The sequence below is a fragment of the Gadus morhua genome, chromosome 12, assembly GCF_902167405.1.
Source record: "Gadus morhua chromosome 12, gadMor3.0, whole genome shotgun sequence".
In the NCBI taxonomy this organism is placed as follows: Eukaryota; Metazoa; Chordata; class Actinopteri; order Gadiformes; family Gadidae; genus Gadus; species Gadus morhua.
Window position 1 is genome coordinate 27,385,430 of NC_044059.1, and position 23,547 is coordinate 27,408,976.

The following is a 23,547-nucleotide window of genomic DNA, read 5'->3' on the forward strand; positions in this document are numbered from 1 at the left end:
ACATGTATTCCTCCAAAGGTCACCCAGTGACTTTTTGAAGACTGATGGAAATGCCACTGGCTACATTGTCTGTTAGCATTTAGTCGCCCAGAATACAGAGAGGAGAAACCACGGCCCCAGCACGATCAAACTGTGAGCAGGGGTTGGGGTATGGACACATTAGCATTTACTTCTTCTGGCTCAACTTGCATGTGCTGTTTAAGCACTGTATGGCACTTTGAAAGGCACTTTATAAATATAATTAAGAATCAGCCAGTACATTACCTTTAGCATTAAGTTATATGGAAAATTTCACCAACTTTAATGGTCAGCTTTTAACACATAAAAAAACAATACAGTTGCTACAATTCTTATTATATTTAAGCTTTCTTCATTGTATACAGGGAATGTGTTAACCCAACAATTCAAAGTGCACTGCAGTAAGGATAAACATCCTTACTGTACCCAAAGCAATATATTGTTTTTGTCTTTCTTCTGACTAATGGACTCATTGTAAGTCACTTTGGATAAAAGCTTCTGCTAAATGACCTAAAGGAGAATGTTAATCGAATTGATTTAAAATAACGAACCCTCCCCCTAAAACATTGCACGACACAGTGTACATGTCTGTCCTTCCTCTCGACACGCGCCCCGTGTGTGCGCTGTGGTCACGTGACTCACCACTTGGTTGCGTGCGCGGTGGTAGGGCTGGATGATGGGCAGGCCCAGGGGCGTCACCCACTCCACCGTGCGGCCCGACTTGGAGATCAGCCGGGCGCTGTCTGTGAGCCAGTCCTGCAACGACAAGACGGGGAACACCCATCACAGGTCACCCCGGGCCACCAGAGAGGGGAGGGGGGACAATGTGGGGGGGGGGGGGGGGCAGACCCGCAGTCCCCGGCGGAGAGGGGTCAACGGCGGTGGGTGGGGAGTGTGCGTGTGCGAGTATGTCAGGAAAACATTGTCTTTGTTTGCACGGTTCATGACAATTTGCCACATTGATTTGTTTGCCTTACTTCTGCAGTGGGGCTGTTTTACATAAATCCAAACGGCAGTGAACAGAAAGCGAGGACGACTGCAGGGTGAATGGAGACTCTGCTGTGATCACCTGCCCCCAGTCTATGGACTCGTCTGTAAAAATAACCCAGCAGTACGGGGGGGGGGGGGATTGTTGCACACTCAACAGCCGGCGGCGCGACCGTGCTGTCGGCGTAAGCTCTCTCTGCCCACGATTAATCTCAGAGAAACAGGTAGCCCTGTTCATGTCCCACAGGTATCCCACGTGCACACAGTGCAGAGAACATAGACACGCATAGCGGCGAGCACAGCCGGCACCCACGCGCGCACACACACAGACACACACACACACACACACACACACACACACACACTACAAAGTACAGACAGACCAAGAACAGGCACAGGAAAGTCAAATGCTTCCCAGCAATTCTAGGCAGCAGTCGATGAGCCCAATTCTATTCATGAGCTGCTCCTCACCCTCTCTCTCTCTCTAGCTCTACCTCTCTAGCTCCCTCTTGCTCTACCTCTCTATCTCTCTCTCTCTAGCTCCCTCTCTCCCTCTCCAAGTGTCTTCTGCCCTACTCTTTCCCTCCCTCCCTTCGTCTGCAGCCAGACACGAGATAAAGACGACGATGGCTTACCTTTAAAAGAAAAAGAGACAGAAAGAATGAGCCACGTCGATAGAGACAGCGATAAGACGGATGAATCATGAGGATGAAGAGGGATAAAGACAGGAAGAGAAAGGTGGCGAACGGGCACGTCAGAAAAGTGAGGCCAACGATGAGGAATCTCGGTATTGATCGTCTCGCTCAAACCCACCACACCTCTGCAGGATGTGACCTATTTAAGAGAACACACACATTCACTGAAGCGCACACAAACACACACGCCAAAAACAATAACACATGTGCATCCACACACACACACACACACACACACATAACCCCCCTGCTGGGAACAGAAAAGTTGAATTCTTCATCTCAGCCGCCGTTGTCTCACAGATTTCCCAGCAGGGGTTGGAACACACACACAAACATACACCCACACACACACACACTGTTGTTCTCCATCTGCGCTGCCACCAGGTGTACCCTCTAAATGAATTGGACCTCTAAGTGGACTCTGGGTGATGAATGGTTCCAGCTGCTGGCGTAATAGTAAATACAGCTATTCTTTCAGAAGTGTGAATGAAAAACCAGCGTCTATATTTGGTACTGGGTCAGCGACGGCTCCTCCCGGAGACGTGACGCGAGCGCGTGTGTGCGGCCGTGTACGTGCAGACTTCCAGGCGGCTACTTCAAAGTGCATCTGTGGCCTCGCTTCTGTGTTCCCTCCCGAATTGGAAAATAAAGGCGGGTTGATTTTGACCGGAGAAATCCATCCAGCGTAGGGTACTGCAAAAGCAGACTGGAAGACGACCTGATGGCTGCATGACAACCAGCGTGGCTAACTTTTGACCATTTAGATGAATATAGATGACATATGAAAAGATGAAAAACTAATTACAAAAAACAACATATTTCGTGATTTCAGGCTCATGTGGAGAGCAGTGAAGTGTTGGTGAACAGAGACAAGCCCACCGCTTGGACTTTTTCAATCAACAGCCTCCATTCTGACCAATAATCCCAAGCGATGGGGCTTCAAGTCAACGGGCTGATTGAAAAAAAGACCAATATAATGGCGATGAGTGTTCCTGGTAGACCCACCTGGATCTCTCGGGTTCCAGTGAACATCTCCTTCAGCCCGCTGAACACCTGACGCACCAGGTAATGGGACGCGTCCCAAACGTACTCCTGAGAACACAAACGCAGAGAGTCACACGTTTAAAAAACAACGTCAACACAAAACTCACTTTCCTACTGTAAATATAACGAGTGCAAACAACGTTACGGACGGAAAGAAACCAAAGAACATTGGTGTGTTCAGGGCCGTAGCCAGGGTTTGAAAAGTAGGATATCAGTTGCGGGGGTTCAGTTTTGTTAGGGGGGGGGGGCTTGTCACACACACACAAAGTAACAAGCCTCTGAATTAAGAATGAATAACTAAGCATTTACGCATCTCAGAGTAGTTCTCACTGGCTGCTTTTGTACAGAGTTGTATTTAGTTTCTAATTTAAATTTTATTTCTGCAAAAATTCGGCGACCCCATAGCTGGCTACGGGCGCAGGGGTGCTCGCCCTGTATGACGGATGGACGCGTGGCGAGCTGAATCGCCCATCCAAACTGACACGCACGTCGTTACGGCGATAACATCTCTACCCCCGGCCCCCGCTTCCCGCTCACGCTGCTGCGTGGCTCCGGGCCGCACCCCCCCCTCTGTGATCATCACTCACACAATTACCGCCGCCCCGATCCCCGCCGCTTATACAATTAGAGGCATTGAGCAGAGGTCCTTTAACACGATCCTGGGGGCTTTTTTGATGAGAAGATACACTTGAGCGGGAGAAGGAGAGTGGTGTCACGGTATCATCGCAGACGTATCGCACGGACAATGCGATTAGCGGTGGGCTCCTCCGTGCGAGGGATGGGTCTCGGGCCGTCCAAAACAGAAGGGCGCCGTCGGGAGGTTTGAGAACGCTCGTTGTGATTTGATACTCCGCCGGAGGAGGGCGGCCGATCGATCAGACGGCCTCTCCTCCAGCACCGCCTCAATTAGAGAGCTATTTTTAAAAGTGTTTTATAAAGCGTGACTGGCCAGAGTTGCGTCCGTAGCACTGGCCAAGCAGACAGGATAACACACAAAGACACACAGACACACAGACACACACACATTTGGTATTCTTAATGCCATCATGGTGTTCTTAAGGTATTGTCATTATTTCATAGTCATATAATCATCAGGCATAATTTAAGTTGGCTACCGGTATATAATCATGGATTATGAAATCATGTTTCTAAGAATCGTAATTGCTGAGATGAGTATCATTATTACGATTGCAATCATAATTATTATGGTATATATAATTAAATCTGCCTTCTTTTGTACCACGAAACGAGACCATACCTGCTTTTGTGTGAGGTGAGATTATTACAGGGAGACCACCTAGTGCATCCCCCACTGTTCTAAAAATAGAACCAGACAGGGCACACAAGCAGGGAGGAACACTCGCACATACACCGCCTCCTCCTCCTCCTCCTCCTCCTCCTCCTCCTCCTCCTCCTCCACCACCACCACCAACACCTCCACCACCTCCACCATCACCACCTCCTCCTCCTCCTCCTCCACCACCTCCTCCTTCCCCACCCCCACCACCACCTCCTCCTCCTCCTCCACCTCCTTCCCCCGTACCTTGGGGAACTCCTCAATCTCCTTGAGTCTCTTCTCTATCTGCAGGCGGCCGCCGTAGCGCGTGACCCCGTACACCAGCGTCATCACCGTCTGCTTCACCACCTTCCTGCTGATGTAGCCCTCCAGCACCTGGGCGATCTTCAGCCCCTTCTCCGCGTCGCGCACCCGGAACTCCTCCACCTGGCGCGCACACGCGAGGGCAGACGGGTGAGAAAGCACACACGCACGCACGCACATGCACGCATACGCACGGGTAAACATTTGAGGCCGCATGCACGCAGACAACCACGCACACGCAGACGACTACACACACGCAGACACACACACACCCACAGGGCATCAGCATGTAGGGCAATCATGGCATCGCCTGGAACGATTGCAGCCAATCACTGGGGTTATTTTGCAGAGCAACTGAGACGGTACAAAAACGGTGGTTATCTTTAGACGGCGATGTACGTTTAATGCGCGGGGGGTCAGTGACTGTTTGAGCATCCCATTTAGGGCTGCTTCGAATTCACGTTTGCCAACTTTATGGACTCCAATTCAGTGGAATTAGCTTCCACGGAATCAGGAACGAGCTGGAGAGGGCCAGGTGTGGCGGGGTTTCAGCAGACGCAGCTGCGGGCGCCTGATTAATATGGGACTTGATATGGGAGTTGATATGGGACTGGGCTTGGTCTGATTTCCTCTCTCGCAGTGAGGGATACCCCCAGGACTAGGTTGGAGCGGATACCTGGAAGTAAACTTGCTCCACAAATATAGACTTAGAGGCTAAACAAATGTAATGCCTTTAAGCATGCAGTCAATCGCGAAATATTCTCCAATGTCCAGTCTTTGGACCAAGACTAATCTGAATGAAACCCGTCCTATTTCAACAAGCTGTTTAGTTTGACAAGAGAATATCCTCCGTCACCACTGTGCGCTTCTTTTCTAAACCCTCAAACGGTCCGTCTCGGGCGAGGCATGGACCAACTCGGGGCGTTTAAACCGGCGGCGGAAAAAAAAACGCAAAATCAGCGCTACAATACGGTAGGGCCAAAAAAAAACGCTAATGGAAACGGGCCAATAATGTTCACAGGCTTTGGAAAACCCCACTCCACCGCCTGTCAGGCGGCCGGCTCCTTGGCAGCCCGGCCGGGGGGAGCCCTGTGCGCCAGGCCGGTCCCCTCCTCAGCAGACTCACTTATCGTCTCCTCCGGTACAGCAGGAGAGAGCAGCAAAGAAAGGAAATCAATAGGTCTTACTATGAAGTCCAAATTGTTCTCTCTCTTGTGCGATCGGCAGGCTCACGGCAGGGAGGAGCGTTCTAAATTGGTTTCTGGGTGCCTCGGGGAGCGGGCCCCCCCTGCTCTCCCACAGGGCGAGGGGGTCTGCTTAGACTGCTCAGCCATGCAGGACGGGAGACGGCGAGAAAGTCCGCGGCGCGAGACGCACGCGGCGCAAAAAACCGCCGGCAAACTTTTAATTTTATTCATAACACTCGCAATCCCCCCAGCCGCCTTGGGACCCCGAAGTCGTTCATCTGAATGCGAAAGGAAACTAACAGAACGCACGGGGAGCAGGAACGAGATAGGGGATGAACTGCGGAACGCAGCTGACTGTTCTGCTGCTCATATAAAGCCCTCTGGAAAGCCTGTTTGTTTGAGGGCGCTGATTGAACAGACACGCGTGTTGCTGGTATGGGGGGGGGGGGGGGGGGGGGGGGTATGGGGGAGGCTGCGTCTCATGAATTCAGAGGATAGACGGACAACACCGTCGGTAGGGCACGGGAAACGCAAGCACAAGGTCCGACGGAACAGCAGGACGGCAAAACGCCGACCTGCGATGGACGATGTTTCCATGGAGATGTCGTATTGTTTACAAAGAACAGGTCCAATATTTTCAATAAAAATACCATTTAATTCCGGTTGTTGTTGCACCAACATGAGAAGCTTATTTTCCAGTAGGCCTGTGTTTTCTCCTAGGAAGCATCTGGTTGTAATTTCCGTTGCAGATGACAGCGAAAAGTGATAATATTTGAAATATGTTGCTGTTCATTTTCCACCTCGCTTCCGGCCTCGCTTCATTTTACCGTGCTGCTCTTTTGCTCCACCTAAATGCCATCCGGGTTTGCTGCCAACCATGTGCACTGAATCCATGTGAACTGAAGCCATGTGAACTGAACCAGTTTGAACTGAACCCATATGAAGTGAACCCATATGAAGTGAACCCATGTGAGCTGAACCCATATGAAGTGAACCCATATGAACTGAACCCATATGAGCTGAACCCATATGAACTGAACCCAGGTGACCGCAGCATTGCGGCCGGGACGACCGGCAGACGGACGGACACTGACCTGCTGGGCCACCCCACTGTACACGTCCTGGGGCACGTCGCAGGGCATGAGGTTGACGGACGTGGCGCCGATGACGTCGCGGCCGAGCGCAGCGTAGTGCTGCAGTCCGTTGCACGATCCGTCCTGCGGGGAGCGAGCAGAAGGCGACGGGGCGGGGTGTCAGTGAATGGACTGCATTTACACTAATATATGCATTTACACCGAATATTCGGCCACCGAACATGTTCGGCCGAAAATGGCCCAAAACATAATGTTCGGTTTCGGCCAAAGGAGTAAAAAGGCCGAACATAATACACCGAACATTTGTAATTATTTATTTATTAAAAAAAAAAAAAGGCGGGAGAGGAGTTTAGGAGAAAGTTTGAAACAGGAAGGAGGATATGAAAGTAAGTGGTGGTGAGGGAAGTGTGTGCACGGAGAAAGGGAAATGAAAAGGGATCTTTTCATTTCTAAGAGAAATCAGAGCCGTGCTGGTCGTGGAGATACGGGGGGGGGGGGGGGTCATTAGTCCTCTCTTAATGACGTACTGCGGCCCCCCAGTGCGTCCCACATGTCTGCGCATTAAAACTGGTTATAGTGCGGATGGGGTAGAAAATACCAAAGATTAATGATAAAAGGGCATCTGTGCAAAAAAATGGCATTTCTCTTAAAAGCCACATCTGGACGTTGGGAGAGGGACATTAAATAAGGAGAACTTACTGCAGCGGCGGATAAAAGGTTGTAGGACAACCAGGTCATTAATGGTGTTCCCAGGGGCCTACTGTAGAATATTATTAGTAAATTAAATAAAGGAGATCAAAGCTACGCCGACCAGGAATAGCAGATACTGTGAGTAACGGGTTATTCTCTTTGGTTTGTAGGCGATGTTTTGCCTGCAAAACTATCTTATAACTTTCTGATGGGGCGGCATGTGGCTCAGGAGGTAGAGCGGGTTAAGCTGGTAACCGGAAGGTTGCTGGTTCGACCCCCGGCCCCTCCTAGCTGAGCGTCGAGGTGTCCCTGAGCGAGACACCTCGCCCCAGCTGCTCCCGACGAGCTGGCTGTCGCCTTGCATGGTTGACACCGACGTCATGTGTGAATGTGTGTCTGAATGGGTGAACGTTAGGCGATAGTGTAAAGCGCTGCGAGTGGCCACGGGTTGGAAAGGCGCCGTTTAAATGCGGCACATTTACTATGCGGTATGTGAGAGAGTTACCTGGTGGACACGGAAGGGGAACGAGGCTACGGGGTGTGTGAGAGAGTTACCTGGTGGACGGGGAAGTGGGAGATGTATTGTGCCGGGTCGGGGGCGCGCACCGCGTTGGCGATCTCCATGCAGCAGCCCAGGGCCTGCCACGGCTCGTCTGCGTCCATCCACCACTTCCTCCCCTGGTGGAGCCAAGAGCAAAACACAACGCCATCGTTTTATCCTCCATACAACCACTTCAGAGTCGACGGGACTTTCTTATCGCAGCCTATAGAGGGATACTTGAACTGGCACTTGATGTACGCACTTATTGTTGGTTGTACGTCCTTGCACTTCAAAATAATACTTTGCATTGTGTAGCGTCTTATCTTAGCCCCCTTTTTGCATACAGGGAATGGGTTAACCTAGCCATTGTTAGTGCTTGGCACTTGGTTCTATGTACACATTTTTTCGACAGTAAGCGAACTGACTATACATTGTCGTCATCGTAAGTGAGTCCTTTAATAAAAACAAGTGCTATAAGTAGTTACAATGCTAGATGCTGCATCAGTATAAACTCTTTATCGGCCGATACTCAAGATTCCTGAGCTTGAGTATCGGGACAGAAAATATGGTATCGCAGCATCTCTGTGTGCAAGTCGTTCAAAGTGCCCTACGTTGAGCGGGTTGTCCGCAGAGTCCAGGATCTCCTCCATGAGGCTGTTGGCGTACTCCAGCCGGCCCTCCAGCGAGCTCCTCTTCCTCAGCCCCGTCAGGTTCACCAGGTGGATCTTCACCCAGTCCAGCCCCTTGGCCCCCAGCGCCTTGCCCTCGGCGAACACCAGCAGCGCCCGCGTCACGTCGCTGCCCAGGTGGTTGAAGTGCGGCGGGCACGGGTACGTGCGGCCCCGGAAGTCCATGTTGTGCGGGAACCAGAACTTCTTGTCCCGCATGTGGCTGGCGATGGACAGCTTGTACAGCGCGTCCATGCGCAGGCTGTGCATCTCGCTGTACTTCTTCTTGGCCTTCACCACCTCCTTCTTCATGTGGGCCTTCTCCGCCGAGGTGAAGGCCGGGTCGTTGGCGTTGAAGTGGGGCACCCTGGGCGCCTCCGACAGCGGCGGCGGGACGCCCAGCTTGTCGCTGCCGCGCCGGTTGAAGACGGAGACGATGATGTCCAGCAGCGGGCCGTTCACCCGCCAGGCGCAGCTGCCCAGCTGGTTGAGGGAGTCGAGCACGGGGTGCAGGCCGCGGCAGCGCTCCAGCAGCCGCTCGTGCTGCGTGGCGCCGTCCGTCGAGCGCATCAGCTTGGTGGGCGACAGCAGGTAGCCGCCGTACTTGGCGGAGATCCAGGGCACCGGCGGGCACAGCATGGGCATCACGTAGGAGTCAAAGGTCAGCCGGGTCTCTGTGGCGTCCTGCTGGATCTGGGTGAGGAGGGGGTGGGGCTTGATGAAGCCCACCTGTGGCGGAGCAGAAGCGCACGGGGTCACGGAGAGGTAAAGCGTGTGCGCGTGTAGGCAGCATCGACAGGAGGGCAACTTAAAAAAATGACTTGATTACGTTCACTAATTTGGTAAAACAATCAGAGTAATCTGTAGTGTCCACATGCATTGCAGTTTGCATAATGAGGTTAATTCACCACATGATGTAAATCAGCTTCATGGCACTATAAATCATGTTTTCGTTCCCTTTTAAAGCCTGTCAGATTTTGCCCCTCCCAGTGAATATGTAGGAGACTCGAAATAAAAAAAACTCTAGCGTGGCTCGGCCGCCATGAATGGGAGGGGTTTTGGGAATCCCCCGTTAAAACAAAGGCATCCTTGCAGTTCTCTGTACTGCAAGTTTCCGAGGCACCCAGGAGTCCATAGCTGGGTATCTCTCCCTGTTCCAGTGCCCCGGGTCCCAGGGCAGTAACTCAGCCTGTCTATTAGGAGCGGGCTGGAACACCGAGGTATTAGCCTGGGACCTATTCATCTCACTCAACATCTCCCCTCCGCAGGCTCACAGATGGTGGGGAAGGGGCGTTACTATTGATCCGCTCCTGATCGTCTGAGGGTCCGCTGAGCTTCGCTAGGGAAGGCGCTGGATGTGTGTGTGTGGAGGGGGGGAGGGGGGGGGGCTCGACATAAAGATGGATACCCCTCTGTAGAGGAGAGCTAAGTCTTTACATTTCTAGGAACACAGTTGCTTTTGTTTAGATTTTAGTTCTTGCGTCTTCTTTTTTTTTATGTCCCGGCTTATGTAACAAAAAAAAAAAAACCTTATGCACCTTAATCCCGTTGTCATGGCAGCTTACTCGATAAAGCCTTATCTGACTGATCCGACGGCTCTCATTAGGGAAGGCCCAGGTGACTTCTGTGGGGCTTATGGCCCCACATGAGGCCCCATAAGCCCCACATAAGGCCCCTCTTCCATGGGACATCGCAGGGTAGGATATATGGAGCTCAGGTTCCCCTATGGCTGGCGTCTATATAGTGTGAAAAGAACATGCCCTAATTGTAGCGCAGCGAAGCGATGGCTACGGTTCTTATTTATGGTTGCGTCATCAAATAAAACGACGTCTTCTTGTTTAATCGTCTCTTTCGGAAGTCAACATAGTCATTAGGGAGACACCTTTCCTAAAAGGGACTTGTGCAGGGAATACAGATGTAAGCCGGTAGAGATTAGCGCTGTTGCTCAAAGGTATGATAAGCTAGACGGGCTAACCATCCAACAGGGATCGAACCAGCCATGAGTCAAACCCATGATTCATTAGGGCGTCGACCTGAACCTATTGTAAAGCGACCACCTCAACCCATTTTCAAGTGACTACCTCAATCTATTTTAAAGACACCATCCTATTTCACCATGACGACAAATACAGTACGCATGTACCAATTCGTCATGTACCAATTCATCATGGACCTAATCATCATGTGTACCACGAGTCCTCATGACCAGTCGGTTGTCGTCAAGGTATTTGCGGACGCGTGGAGGGGATCACCTGTCGGGTACTGCGGAAGGTGTACATGTGGTAGAGGATGGGGATGAGCTTCCTCTCGTAGGCCGGGTTCAGGATGTCGCTGTTGATCTTCAGGTTCTTCACCATCAGGTCCACCATGTAGGTGCCCAGCTCCACGCTGACGATGTAGGGCCACTGGAGCTCCTCCCCCTGCAGGGTGGGGCCCGACGGGTTCGCCGCCTCCAGCTTCAGCCACTGCTCCCTGGGGAGGGCCAAGCAGTCCTGGACACAGACCGCGGGACACACCCATTTCAATGAACACACACATTCACACACCGACGGCGGTGTCAACCAATGCAAGGCGACAGCACAGCTCGTCAGGAGCAGTTGGGGTGAGGTGTCTTGCTCAGGGACACCTCGACACTCGGGGTGTCGGAGTCGGGGATCGAACTAGCAACCCTCCGGTTACCAGCCAACCGCCGCCCGTGCGTGCCTTATGTGTGGAACCAGAATGCCCGTCGTCTACCTCGGTGTCTTTGGCAAGCAGGTCGGTGTAGCCGCTGTAGACGGAGCCCAGCTTCTCCACCATCAGGTCCTGTCCCTTCTGGCGGATGGAGCACTTGGTGTAGACCCTGTTGCCCAGGTCCCGGGCCAAGACCTTCAGGGACTCTCCGCTCAGGGGCAGGTTGGATACACTCTGCAGGACCACAGCGCTCTCCTCAGTCCGGCGTTTACGAAGCGCTCAATACATTTTAGATATGTTTTTATTTAGTGATCGACTTATTGAATGGGGATACCATACTGCTAAAAGGTAGTCCTGAGTTATGGTATCAAGTTATTTAATGAAGTTATCTGCCTGAGGGATTCCAACTTCATGTGCACCAAGTCTAAGTCATGATGTGGATCGGGTCTGGGTCAGGTCTTGGTCATGATGTGGATCAGGTCTGATGATGTAGATCATGTCTGTGGGTCACGCTACCTGTATCATAATGTCCACGTATTCCTTGTCGTCCAGAAGGCAGAGGTAGGGGTAGAGGTTGAGCTTGTAGTCTCTGCTCTTGGTGCTGGCCAGGATCATCTTCCTCTCCTTCAGCGCCGCGAGGAGGGTCTTCCTCCACTGGGACCGCAGCTCGTCCAGGAGCGTCCTCTGATAGGGCGAGACACATGTCAATCATCCCTGTGCCTAATGTACACAGGATCATCTCGGAGCCAGCAAACCTGCTATGTTATACATACAGAGTCGCCCTTTTCATTATATAAAAAAAAAAAAGTAATATTTTTAAGTGCATTTCTACAGTGGCCACTTGTCCCGATGTTGATTGGAAGCCTTAAAAGACCCCTTTTTACAGTTTACTGCTGCTGGCAGAGTTTGTGTATGCCCATTACACGCTTACAAATTTCCGCTTCCAGCGACATGAAATGTCGCTGGGACAGAAAAAGAAAGTGAAACGCCCTTTTCACCCACACTCGAGCTTGTCTGCCTTCAGACATAAGAAAGTATTCTAAAGTCTGACTTGTGAGAGTAGAAACAGCCTAAAGACCTAACAAACACACAGCGTTGGGTCTGTCGCCTCAGGTGAGTAATTGAATTGTTCTCTACACAGAGCTCGATGGGAATGTATACAAGTGGACCCCCTTTGTCTCCAAACCGCCAGGACAGATGCTAAACAATTACCCAAAGCACAAACGAGGAGATGGAAAAACAATTATCAAAGTCCCTCTCCTGGAGTCCTATTTCATCAGAATCAGAAGGGTTGTTTAACTGCGAGAAGCCAGGGTTGAGCTCGCTCGCATTGAAGACACATCAGTAAAACACGACTGAGTGTGATCGAGTGAGTGAGTGAGTGAGTGAGTGAGTGAGTGAGTGAGTGAGGGAGTGAGGGAGTGAGGGAGTGAGTGAGATGAGGGAGAGAGAGAGATGAGGGAGGCATGTGTGACTGGGCATTTAACGAGCTGGTTAGGCTGGCTTTGTCCTGCCTGCTGGAGACGGGAACAGTGGAATGATCAGAGACTCACCACACGTAGACAAGAGGAGACAGAACTTCCTTTCTAGACCTTTAGAAAGAAAGATGTGGAGAGCTGTGGGACAGAATGTAGTCTGTGTGCGTGCATGCTTTATTGTGTGTCCGTCTGCATGTGTGCGTGTGTGCACGTGTGCGTGATGGTATGTGTGTGTGTGCGTGTGCGTGCCTGTACACAAGTGTATGAAGGGGGGGAGAATGCATCACACACTGTGTGGGGGGGCTTGCATCACACCTGCCAGACCCCCGGTGGGTCTGAGCGCGAGCACAGGCCCAGTCAAGGGTGGGGTGGCAGAGAGTTGACTCAGCATCCCCGCGCCTGCAGCACAACTATACAGTATCATGCTGCTTTGGCTCGGCTTTCGATGCTTCGTGACCCCCCCCCCCCCCCCCCCCCCCGCTCTACCACTCCCTCCCTCCCTCCCTACCGGACCCCTCATCCACCCTCCCCACCTCCGGTGTGGCCTATCTTCCCCGAGCAGGGAGGCCCTGGCTGGGAACGCAAATGCCAGAGCTGGCGAGGCGAAGACGCTTTGGGAATATAGTGTTCTTGCCACTCATGGCCCCCGCTGCATAATATAACAGATACTCCTTCTTCAATGGGAAGGATCAGTTGCCCCCGGCCAATGTGGGAAAACTGCTGAGGCGTGCAGAACAACACCCGCAGAAGTGATGCTACACGCTGATTGTCTTATTTATAATTTGCCTCCGACAGAACCGGTGTTGCCTGACGCTGGTCACACGACGTCAAAGGGGGCAAATGTCTCAAGAGGAAAAGATTGTGAATGGCATGGGCTTACTTTGTAGTCATAATTATAATTATATACCTATGTATCTTAATTAAGTTTAATAATGATTCAAAAGCATGCTGGTGCTTGATTAAAAGTTATGACTTAATGCTATAATAGCAAATAGAACCCATTCATTGGAATTTCCAAAACTCAACATGAGAAGAGATTAAACATAGAAAGTATCAACCTCACGATCACCATCATGGTGCTGCGTGCCGTCTTCATTACACGTCGGCATAAACAAGGAAATGCTAATTATAGATCTTCTATCATTAGGTGGCCGCGGGGGTTCAGCGGGGTTCAGTGGGGGTTCCCCGCTGGCGTTACTTCCCCTGAACCCCCATCTGATCAGAGACACAGACAGGCCTTCCCCTCGGTAGAAACACTTTCATAGATGGGTACCAAAAATAAACTATTTTCATCGGGTGCACATGGGTAAGTCACTTACCCATGTGCGACTTACTGTAGTTAATTTATTAGTATGTAAATGCTAGTAGTGTGTAAATGTGGTAGTGGTAGTAGTATAGCGGTAGTATTAGTATAGTAGTACTAATATTACTAGTACTAGTATTAGTAGTAGTAGTAGTAGTAGTAGTAGTGGAGTGGTCCTACCATCTTTGCATAGTACTTTGGGATTGGCCTGTACTAGCAGTATTGGTAGTAGTACTAATAGTAGTAGTAGTGTTATCCTACCATATTGGCTATGTGCACTGTGATGGGCCTGACGGTCTCCACGGAGTCGATGGTGACGGTGCAGCCCTGTTCCACCTCCAGCTGCTGGCCGAAGCGCTCCTGCAGCTCCTCCCGGGTGAAGTCCAGCTTGGGGTAGTGGTGGCCCTCTCTCTGGAGACACACAACGCAACAGTATGGGTAGGGGATTGAGTTGAACTGATTGAACAAGGTGTACATGCTGGCACTTAAAAATAATACTAGGATAAGCATCTTATCCAAGCTATCTTTGTTGTATACTGGGAATGGGTCAACCTAGTGTTTGTTTGTTTCTATGAACATCCTTACTGTACCGACAGAGATATATTGCTTTTGTTTCTTCTGAAAATATATTTATTGTAAGTTGCTTTGGATAAAAGTGTAACGTGTCAACAAGTTGAACAAATGTAAAATGGTCAGAACAAATCTAATGACCATCTACTTCATGCATTTCAACACTGGAGCCCCCATCTCTCTGAAATGAATCTACAACCCAGCAAAAAGGAGATAAAAAAACAAGCTTGATGTTATGCTTTGTGTAGGCTGGGCTTGGCCTTTCTATGCCACTACCGTCAAGAATCAGCAATTGGAAAGATAAAGACTGCACCAAACGCATTTCTTTTAATGGTTATCATTTGACTAGGTGAGTGAACGAGTGCATGAGCAATCAGTTTAACTCATCAGCGTCCTGCAATGCTAGCAGTGACTGCCTGCATCCAACAAGTGGTGTGTGAGAGTCTCTCTCTCCCTCCCTCTCCCTCTCTCTCTCTTTCAATATACCTGCTGCCCTATGCCATCTAATGCTTCATGATTCTGCCTGCGTCGACATGCCCCTCCAATTACAAGCTGGCAGACGATATTCTTATCAACCAGTAGTTAATCTTTAATATATCACTCAACTCGAGATTATTTTAGATTGCACAAATCCACTCAACGTATGTGATAATGTAATCATATAAACCAATTACATTTCTGGTTTGCTGATTATTTTCGGATGGCCGATTATATACAGGTCTGTGTTTGGGTTAAGTACAGTGAGCCCTTGAAACGGAGAGCAATCTGACAGTACAACTAGAAATAATATGACATCATGTAAATTATGGTTGGTGGATTTTAAAAATGTCACTTTTTTTTTTTTTAAAACACTTCATTCAATGAAAAAATATAAGACCTTCACAGCAATGCACAAATCTGCAAAATAAATAAAAAGAAAATACATAAAAAAGAAATTCAATGAAAAAATTGAATTGAACATTTCGTAATCTTCCAAATAACGCGTCCGTCTTAACAACACAAATTGACCATGAATGCAGATCAACCTCTTGACTCTTGACTGCTCCTACGTGTGTTCCTGATAGATCCGCTGGCGCTCCTACTCTAACAACCCCCGCTCCTGCCGCCACGCTGGGCCACATTAATAATTTGTGTACCGTAATCACATGTAGACAGCGGGGGGGGGGGGGGGGGGGCATATGGAAGAAGCCTATGTTGACAAATGCCTGGCCTCAATAACCAGCCCAGCAGATATGAAAATGCCCTTCCAACCCATCTCTCCGAACCTAATTAAGACCAAACGACTTGAGGCGACCAAATCACCCGGGGCTGGATGGCTCAGTAATTAAAAACGCCAGCGCTCGTATGGGTTAATGTACATGCTTGTGCGCACACACACGCACCACATGCCGACACACATATGGACACACGAAGAGGGGTGTGTGCGTGTATGCGTGCGTGTGTGTGTGTGTGTGTGTGTGAGTGGGTGTGTGTAAAAGCTGTGCTTATCCCCTCAACGTTTGTTAATGGAAGTAAGGCGGCCCTGCCAAATTTGAGCAAACGACCAAGGACGTCAGAACGTTATGGACGTACGGGCCGGATAGGGGAGGGGGGAGAGAGGAGATGGGACCGGAGGCTGGATGAGATACAGCAGTGGACACTTTAATTGCCTCACAACAGTGTCAGAAGGAGATGGAAGAGGAGGAGGAGGCGGAGGAGGACGGCTGTGTATCAGGCTGAACAGCAGCCTGGGTGCAAACGAGAGGCAAGCAAAGCGTAGTGGTGTTGTGGTGGAGATAAGTCGCCTGCCATGATGGCACCGATCCAAAAGGATGGCCTTGGCGGAAGCATGGGCGGAGCGCATTGGTTGGCCAGTAGGGGCTGTAGGTCGAGAAGGAGGGGTGAGGGGATGGGGGGGGGGGGGGGGGTTAGGGGGGGGTATGTGTATCTTCATTCCAGTAAATTTCATTAAATCATTCTCTCTGAAGGAAAAACACTTGATTTGGAAAGGAAAATGCCAGTCTTGTTATGGATATATATATACAGTATTAGTGCTGTCAAGCGATTAAAATATTTAATCGCGATTAATCGAATTAATGCAACAATTAACTCGCGAATAATCTCAATTTTTTTTCTATCCTAAATATCCCTTGATTTCTTTGTCCCATTAATTTCTCATTTTAATGCTCTTATCAACATGGAGAAGTGCATCGGCTTGCCTTGTGCAAATGTTTTTTTATCGATAACAAGATTGGCATATACTGATCAAAACCGGACGATACCAAAAAAAGCCTATAGTGCAATTAAACGATGAACATACAAAGATACTGCCTTGAACATAGCAGTCAGGCTACTGCTTCTTTGTTTTGAGCCAAAGAAAAAAAAAAAAAAAAGAATTGCGTTAATCGCGCGATAAAAAAATTAACGCCGTTAAAATTGGTTTGCGTTAACGCCGTTAATAACACGTTTAACTGACAGCACTAATATATATATATACACCCCAAAACACACACACTTTTCTATGTGGCAAATACTATGCAACAGGCGAAGGCGGATGTATGAAGAAATTATTGAGAGAGGGAGAATACCCCAAAGATCTCAGTTGATGAGCGGAAAAATAGATCAAAGTGCATTTCAGACCGGCTACAACTTCATCAAAACTCCCACTTACACACGCAAACAATATAGTAATTAGGCAGCGGGGCTGCTGCTCACAGTGATTGAACATCCTCAGGAGAGTTACTGCCAGCCGGTCTGCTTCTCCATCCTCCAACAGACCGGTCACGTGGACAACACTATATCAGTCATTCTACAAAGCTACCATAAAAGAGACAGCAATACAGTCCATCAACTAAGTGATCAGTCATCAACTAGACCGGTCACGTGGACAACACTATATCAGTCATTCTACAAAGCTACCTTAAAAAAAAGACAGCCATACAGTCCATCAATGAAGTGATCAATCAGTCATCCACAACACTGGTCACGTGGACGACCCTATATCAGTCATACTACAAAGCTACCCTAAAAAAAGACAGCAAAACAGTCCATCAATGAAGTGTTCAGTCAGTGAGCCAGCAGTCAGATCACCACGCATCCAGTCGACGACACAAAGCCTCATCAGCTGCCTCACAGTCGAAACACACACACAAACACGCACACGCACACGCACACACACACACACACACACACACACACACACACACAAAAATATGCTAGGTTGACAAAAACATCACAGAATAAACAAACTGAACATGGTGCTAGCTAAGCAACAAAACAAACAACAAAAGTGTACAGAATGAAAGACTTTAGAACATCGTGTGACAAATAAGAAAATGGACAGCAGAGAATTGGACACAGAAGTGTGAATAAATAGAGTGTTGTGAGCCTGTGACACAAGAAGAGAGGAAAAAGTATAGGAAACAGGGGCAGAGGTGAAGAGAAGAGAGCAAAAGACGAGAAAGGAGAGGAAGCAAGAGGAGAGGTGAAGAGAGTAGACGAGGCAAGGGGAGAGGTGAAGAGAGGAGAGGAGGCAAGGGGAGAGGTGAAGAGAGGAGAGGAGGCAAGGGGAGAGGTGAAGAGAGGAGGGGGAAAGACGAGAAAGGAGAGGAGGCAAGGGGAGAGCTGAAGAGAGGAGAGGAGAGAAGAGGGGAGAGGAGGCAAGGGGAGAGGTGAAGAGCGGAGAGGAGAGAAGAGGGGAGAGGAGGCAAGGGGAGAGGTGAAGAAATGAGAGGAAAAGGCGAGAAAGGATAGCAGAGGAGAACTGGAGGAGAGGGAGAGATGGGAGAGGGGAGAGGAGAAAGGGAGGGGAGGGGTGAGGAGAGGAGTGGAGACGAGGGAGAAACCGAGAGGCAAAGATGAGGAAAGAGAAGGAAAGAGAAATGGATGTGAAGAGAGTTGGGGGGGGGGGGAGAGGATAGGACTGATGGCCTGATCTATAAATAGGCGGTTGTCTACCTGTCTGTGAAAGAGTGACAATCAGATCGCTCATGGTCGTGCCGGTGAACGACCAGTCGTTTCCTCGCACTCTGGTGTTTCAGACGATCCACAGACACACCCCTGCGCGGCCTCACAGCTACTCATCCAACTCTATTTATAGACTCATTATCACTTAAGAAAGCCGTGCTGGGGACTAATGAATAAAGGTGCCCAAAAGTAACACGCCTCCTTGTGTATGCACATGTGCACAATGTGCAACGGATGGTGTAAATGTTCCCATTTCCTCTAGAGTTATCTCCCCCCTTGCTGTCGTGGTTTGAAGGGATAAAGTATACCCCTGCCTGCAGCATTGTGGTGATCCTGATCAGTTCTCAGCGTTTGATTATTTATAAGAAACTGCAGTCACACAATGCAGGAATGGCCTCGTTGGTTTTACCCCCTGGGTTAGCAGCTGAGAAACAGCAGAGGAGTGTACCTGGAGGTGCTAGTTTGTTTGACCCCCTTCTGTTAGCTGCTGAGAGGCACCCAGAGTAGAGGGTACCTGGTATTCGTCTGCCTTACCCCCTCGTGTTAGCAGCTGAGTAGTCTGGCTGAACGGAAGTGGACAGCGTCTATTGCCTAGCGTCGGATTTGGCCGCGACTCCTCCCCTTCCGGTTGCTGGCGTTCCCGTATTGTGCTCCCCCTCAAACTCGGAAACTAGGCAGTATGGCGAGTTTTGAAGAGGACTTTGACGGCGCTGTAAAGTTGGCATGTTTGGCTCTTTCCGTCGAAAATTGCAAAGAACTGCAAAAGATTTGCTTACAGCATTTGCTGAGGAAGAAAGATGTTCTATTTTGCATGGACACCGCTGCTGCTTCCCGGGCTTAGCCCCGCCCTAGACGATTGCGATTGGTTTAAAGAAATAAAAACAGGCCCGCCCAGTTTCCCCACGGATATACGGCTCGAGGTAGCGTGGCTCCAGACCATTCTACTTGCTGTAGTTTGGTCTGGCTTTGCGAGACTAGCAGCTGAGAGACGGCCAGGGGAGACTGTACCTGGAGGTATTCGTCTGCCTTACCCCCCCGTGTTAGCAGCCGAGAGACGGCCAGAGGAGACTTACCTGGAGGTAGAGGTCCTGCACCAGGGACGGGTGGCGGTCGTCCGGCGTCAGGTAGTCGGAGGCGGGCTGGTACTCGGGCCTCACCGAGCACACCGCCTTCAGGACCATGTCACGCTCGTCCTGCCGGAACACGAACTGGCCGAAGAGGTTGTCCAGCGAGAGGCCCTCTGCCTCCAGGTGGTTCAGGCATCTAGGGCCGAACGCGGGGAACAAGACGGGGAACACGTTAAGAGAAGGACAAATGGAACGTTTTTTTGTTATCCGGCAATGATGTTTTAATCCATAATGCAATCCTCTGTTCATCTTTTTACCATGCATTCTTAATGAAATTGTGAAGCACATGAACCATTCTATGTTTGATTATAGAAATCAAACAAATCATAAGAGCAGGGTTTCCCGACCTTTTTGGACCCACAACCCTAATCTTTGGTATTTTTTTGCGACCTCAACAAATACAGACTAATAATAAACACAAAAGAATGCCGAGAACAGTCAACACAGCCCACAACAGGAAGACAAAGCATGCAGGAACAGAGAGGGGCGTGGCTCGCATAGCCCAAAGCTACAAAATCAGAACAACAATACAATTTAAGTTAGAAGTCTCCAGCCATCTTCTGTGAACTCAAGGTGAAGCAGCCCTGAGCTATGGAGAGCATATCAACACCAGTACGATCATGGGGTGCATGTTTCTCATATTAATTGGAGCTCACAATGTAATTATTAGGTAGACTCTGATCTCAGCGCATAACCTTCCCAACCCGTCGCACTGATCTAAGACTCGGAGTATCAAATCATCAAATCACGCGCCCAATGTTTGACTTTCGGCAGGCACTTCAGTCCTGCATCATTGAGGATGGTTGCATGGCCTGATAGAGGGGAGTGGAATGACGATGTGTGTGTATTTGCATGGACAAACCGCCAGGTATGAGGCTGTGTACAGAGACAGCTGCCCCCCCCGACTACAGCGCTAGGTAATGTTTATTCAAGGAGAGAGCCGGCATTCACGGGCCAGACCGCGGTTCGTAGATATCCCCCAATCAACCACCAGTTGCTGAAATGCAAATGAGAGGGGCTGGGTATAATTTTGAAAACGTAATGTTGATTCTTGCATATGAACTGCGGTTTAGCATCTGGGAAGTAGCCATCCTTTGATACTATCATCATTGTTTTGTATTTATCTGCCACAAATTACGTTATAATACATAATGCAATCATCTGTACAATCTTTTTACCATACATTCTTAATGAAATTGTGAAGCACATGAACCATTCTCTGGTTTGATTATCCGATTTATATTCAAACAATAAAACAAGTAAAACAGAAGACAGCACTGTGCGCATTAAAACAGGAATTGGACAAAGACAAGAAAGTAAAAAAAAAAGAAGAAATTATTATTATTTTACTCACAGATGTCTTGTAAGGTCACACCATTCTCTGAGCCGTTTAGTATCCAAACCGATATAATTGAGCTGATCTGCCCGCTCTAAAGTCAATGCCACACCTGAATACAGTGAAGCCCTATGGAGGTACTGACCTCTGGAGGAAATCTTCAGAACTGCACAAACATATCAAAATAGATATCTGGGACCCTACTCTGGCCTCTACTACGCTTCCTCAAGAAATACAATTATAAAGTACTAGCTTTTCTACTGAAAGCGAAATAAACAACAAACAAGTATAATTGTGCTGCAATTTGTAGTTGTAGTTTCCATGGATATCATGTTGAGCATTTTGTTAAAATGGTGCTAAACTTTTCAAGTGGGTTCAAGTTCATTCTTCAAAGAATTTCTAAACTGAGCTTAAAAACATCATTATGAAGTAACCTCTATGCAAAGCGGTTGAACTCTAGAGGCTGAGAAAAGGAGGGCAACAAAGAACGGATTAGACTGCGTGGGACGGCAGTGAGGTCTTGTGAAACAAAAAGGGGCAGATAGCTCGACAGATACAAGCAAAATGTGCTTAGCTTCAACATTGGATAGAGGACTTCGAAAGACCTTGACGAAAAGACATCAAGAGAAGGAGAGAGCAAGAGAGAGGGACAGACAGAGAAAGGGAGAGAGAGGGAGAGAGGGCAATAGCAAGTGAGAGAGAGACGGATGCTGCCTGTAAAGTGTATGCAATTGAAGGGGAAACAGCACGACTGACAAATTAACAGGGAAAATATGTAATATCATCATTGCAAGTGGAAATGAAATTATTGCAACAGTGAGCAGGAAGCAGGCTAAGAGAGGCATGTTTGTTCTGGCACCATAGCAGCTGAACAAACTCGTCTACGACGTCAAATGACAGACTAACAGACAGACTGGAAGAGAGAAGGACTGGCAGGAAGGTTTTCAGAGGACAGGAGAGACCATGAGCCGGAGGGGAGATGGCTCGCTGGGCTGGATATTGAGCAAGGAAGCACCAGTGCAGTGAAACAATGTCATCAGCATCGGATTACAGAGATCTATGGACTGTAGCGAGTGTCTGCCACCCCTAATGACCACCGTGCTGCCACACAGCATAGGGGGACATTCTCATGGACACGAATGAGCAAGGAGGGAACCCAGATAACAAAGAATGACCTCAAAGTGACCAAGACACCCCTATAAAAAACTCACACAGACGTTTGATCAGAATTTGACAAAGCAGATCTTGCATTGCATTGCATAATGTACAGATATGTATCAAGCTGCACTTTCTATAAAACATTAGTAAAAAATAAATAATAATCGATTATCATTATTATTTTGTGATCGTTTGACGCTAAAATCTAAATTAGATTAATCGCCCAGCCCTAAGTAAAATACAGGTCAATCAATTAGAGATGAAATCCTGGCGGCCACTGCACCAGCGAGGGTGAATCCAACAGTTGAACCCTTTCGCATCGACCAAACAGGGACACTGATTCAAGTCCATTTGCTCCTACGGTGTAGTCGTGGCAGTAGCACAGAAGTCGACCTAGGTTTAGGGTGACTGCAACGGCACGGCCAGGCCTTCAGATGGCCGTCTCTACAGTGAGCTTGCTGGTGTTACCGTCTGTGGTTGGTCCTACCTGCTCACCACGCGGGGGCAGCTGTCGGAGCGCCCCATACACTCCAGAGCGGCGCAGTAGGACCCCAGGTTAGGCTTTAACCCCGCCTCTTCCACCAGGATGAAGATCCGCCCAATTTGGTTCAGTGTGCCCTGTGTAGTAAGAGACGCAAGGCATACATGATGAGCAATAGAGTCAACATGTAAACATACGTTTAGTGGCAGGATTCTCATTGCACCTGATCTAATCACACTTTTGTTCTTGACTTGGTGTTTACGTTGCTTGCGGAAAGAAAGTCAGATTTGAATGTAAAAATTTGATCGGGCTTTCTCACTACATGTTGCTGAACTCATCAGTAGAGTTAACAAAAGGTATTCTCTTGTTAGCCCTTATAGCAGGAAGACATCATACTAGGAGAGGCCAAGGCGGAAAAGCAAAAGTATATGGCTAACGTCAAATTCTGCCTCAACAGCAACACCTCCTAGAATAAACTGTGATCTAAACTGAACCTAATAACCATCAGCATGTACTATCTATGTTATGTTGAGCTGCCTTTCAATGTACATGATAAAAACATGATCGTAATATTCCTTTTTGTATGCAATGTGTCGCATTGGCTGACTTTTGCCTTTGTATTCAATTCGATTTTATTTGTATAGCTGTTACGCGTGTGTGTTTTTCCTCTGCTGTTTTGTGTGCTGTTCCAGGTACCACCCTCCCCATCGGACTGATCAGACACACCTGCAGCCCCTCAGCAATCACGTGGATTGCTATAAAGCTGCAGGGATGAGAGCAGACGTGGCCAGTGGGCCAGATAGGCGAACAGAGTGTGGTCGCGAGTCGGAGCTACGTGGGCTCTTCGTCGTGGCATTGCTCCCTCAGTGGAGGGATAGTGTTGTTGGTTGCTCCCTCAGTGGAGGGATAGTGTTATTGGTTCTTTTCTGTGTTAACATAAGACTCATTTATG

General features: G+C 49.0%; 1 protein-coding gene across 1 annotated transcript in view; it reads right to left on the bottom strand.

The window, feature by feature from the left end:
- Window positions 1–23,547, bottom strand: part of polrmt (polymerase (RNA) mitochondrial (DNA directed)) — a 42,559-nt gene that overhangs the window by 16,942 nt on the left and 2,070 nt on the right. Inside the window, exons 4-15 of the mRNA XM_030372981.1 lie at window positions 22,602–22,732; window positions 19,567–19,756; window positions 14,240–14,389; window positions 11,714–11,881; window positions 11,261–11,431; window positions 10,777–11,016; window positions 8,468–9,253; window positions 7,871–7,993; window positions 6,626–6,748; window positions 4,288–4,467; window positions 2,706–2,792; window positions 661–774 (exon numbers count right to left, since the gene is read on the bottom strand). Of these exons, the coding sequence (XP_030228841.1) occupies window positions 661–774; window positions 2,706–2,792; window positions 4,288–4,467; window positions 6,626–6,748; window positions 7,871–7,993; window positions 8,468–9,253; window positions 10,777–11,016; window positions 11,261–11,431; window positions 11,714–11,881; window positions 14,240–14,389; window positions 19,567–19,756; window positions 22,602–22,732 (2,463 nt within the window). The remainder of the gene's footprint in view (window positions 1–660; window positions 775–2,705; window positions 2,793–4,287; window positions 4,468–6,625; window positions 6,749–7,870; window positions 7,994–8,467; window positions 9,254–10,776; window positions 11,017–11,260; window positions 11,432–11,713; window positions 11,882–14,239; window positions 14,390–19,566; window positions 19,757–22,601; window positions 22,733–23,547) is intronic.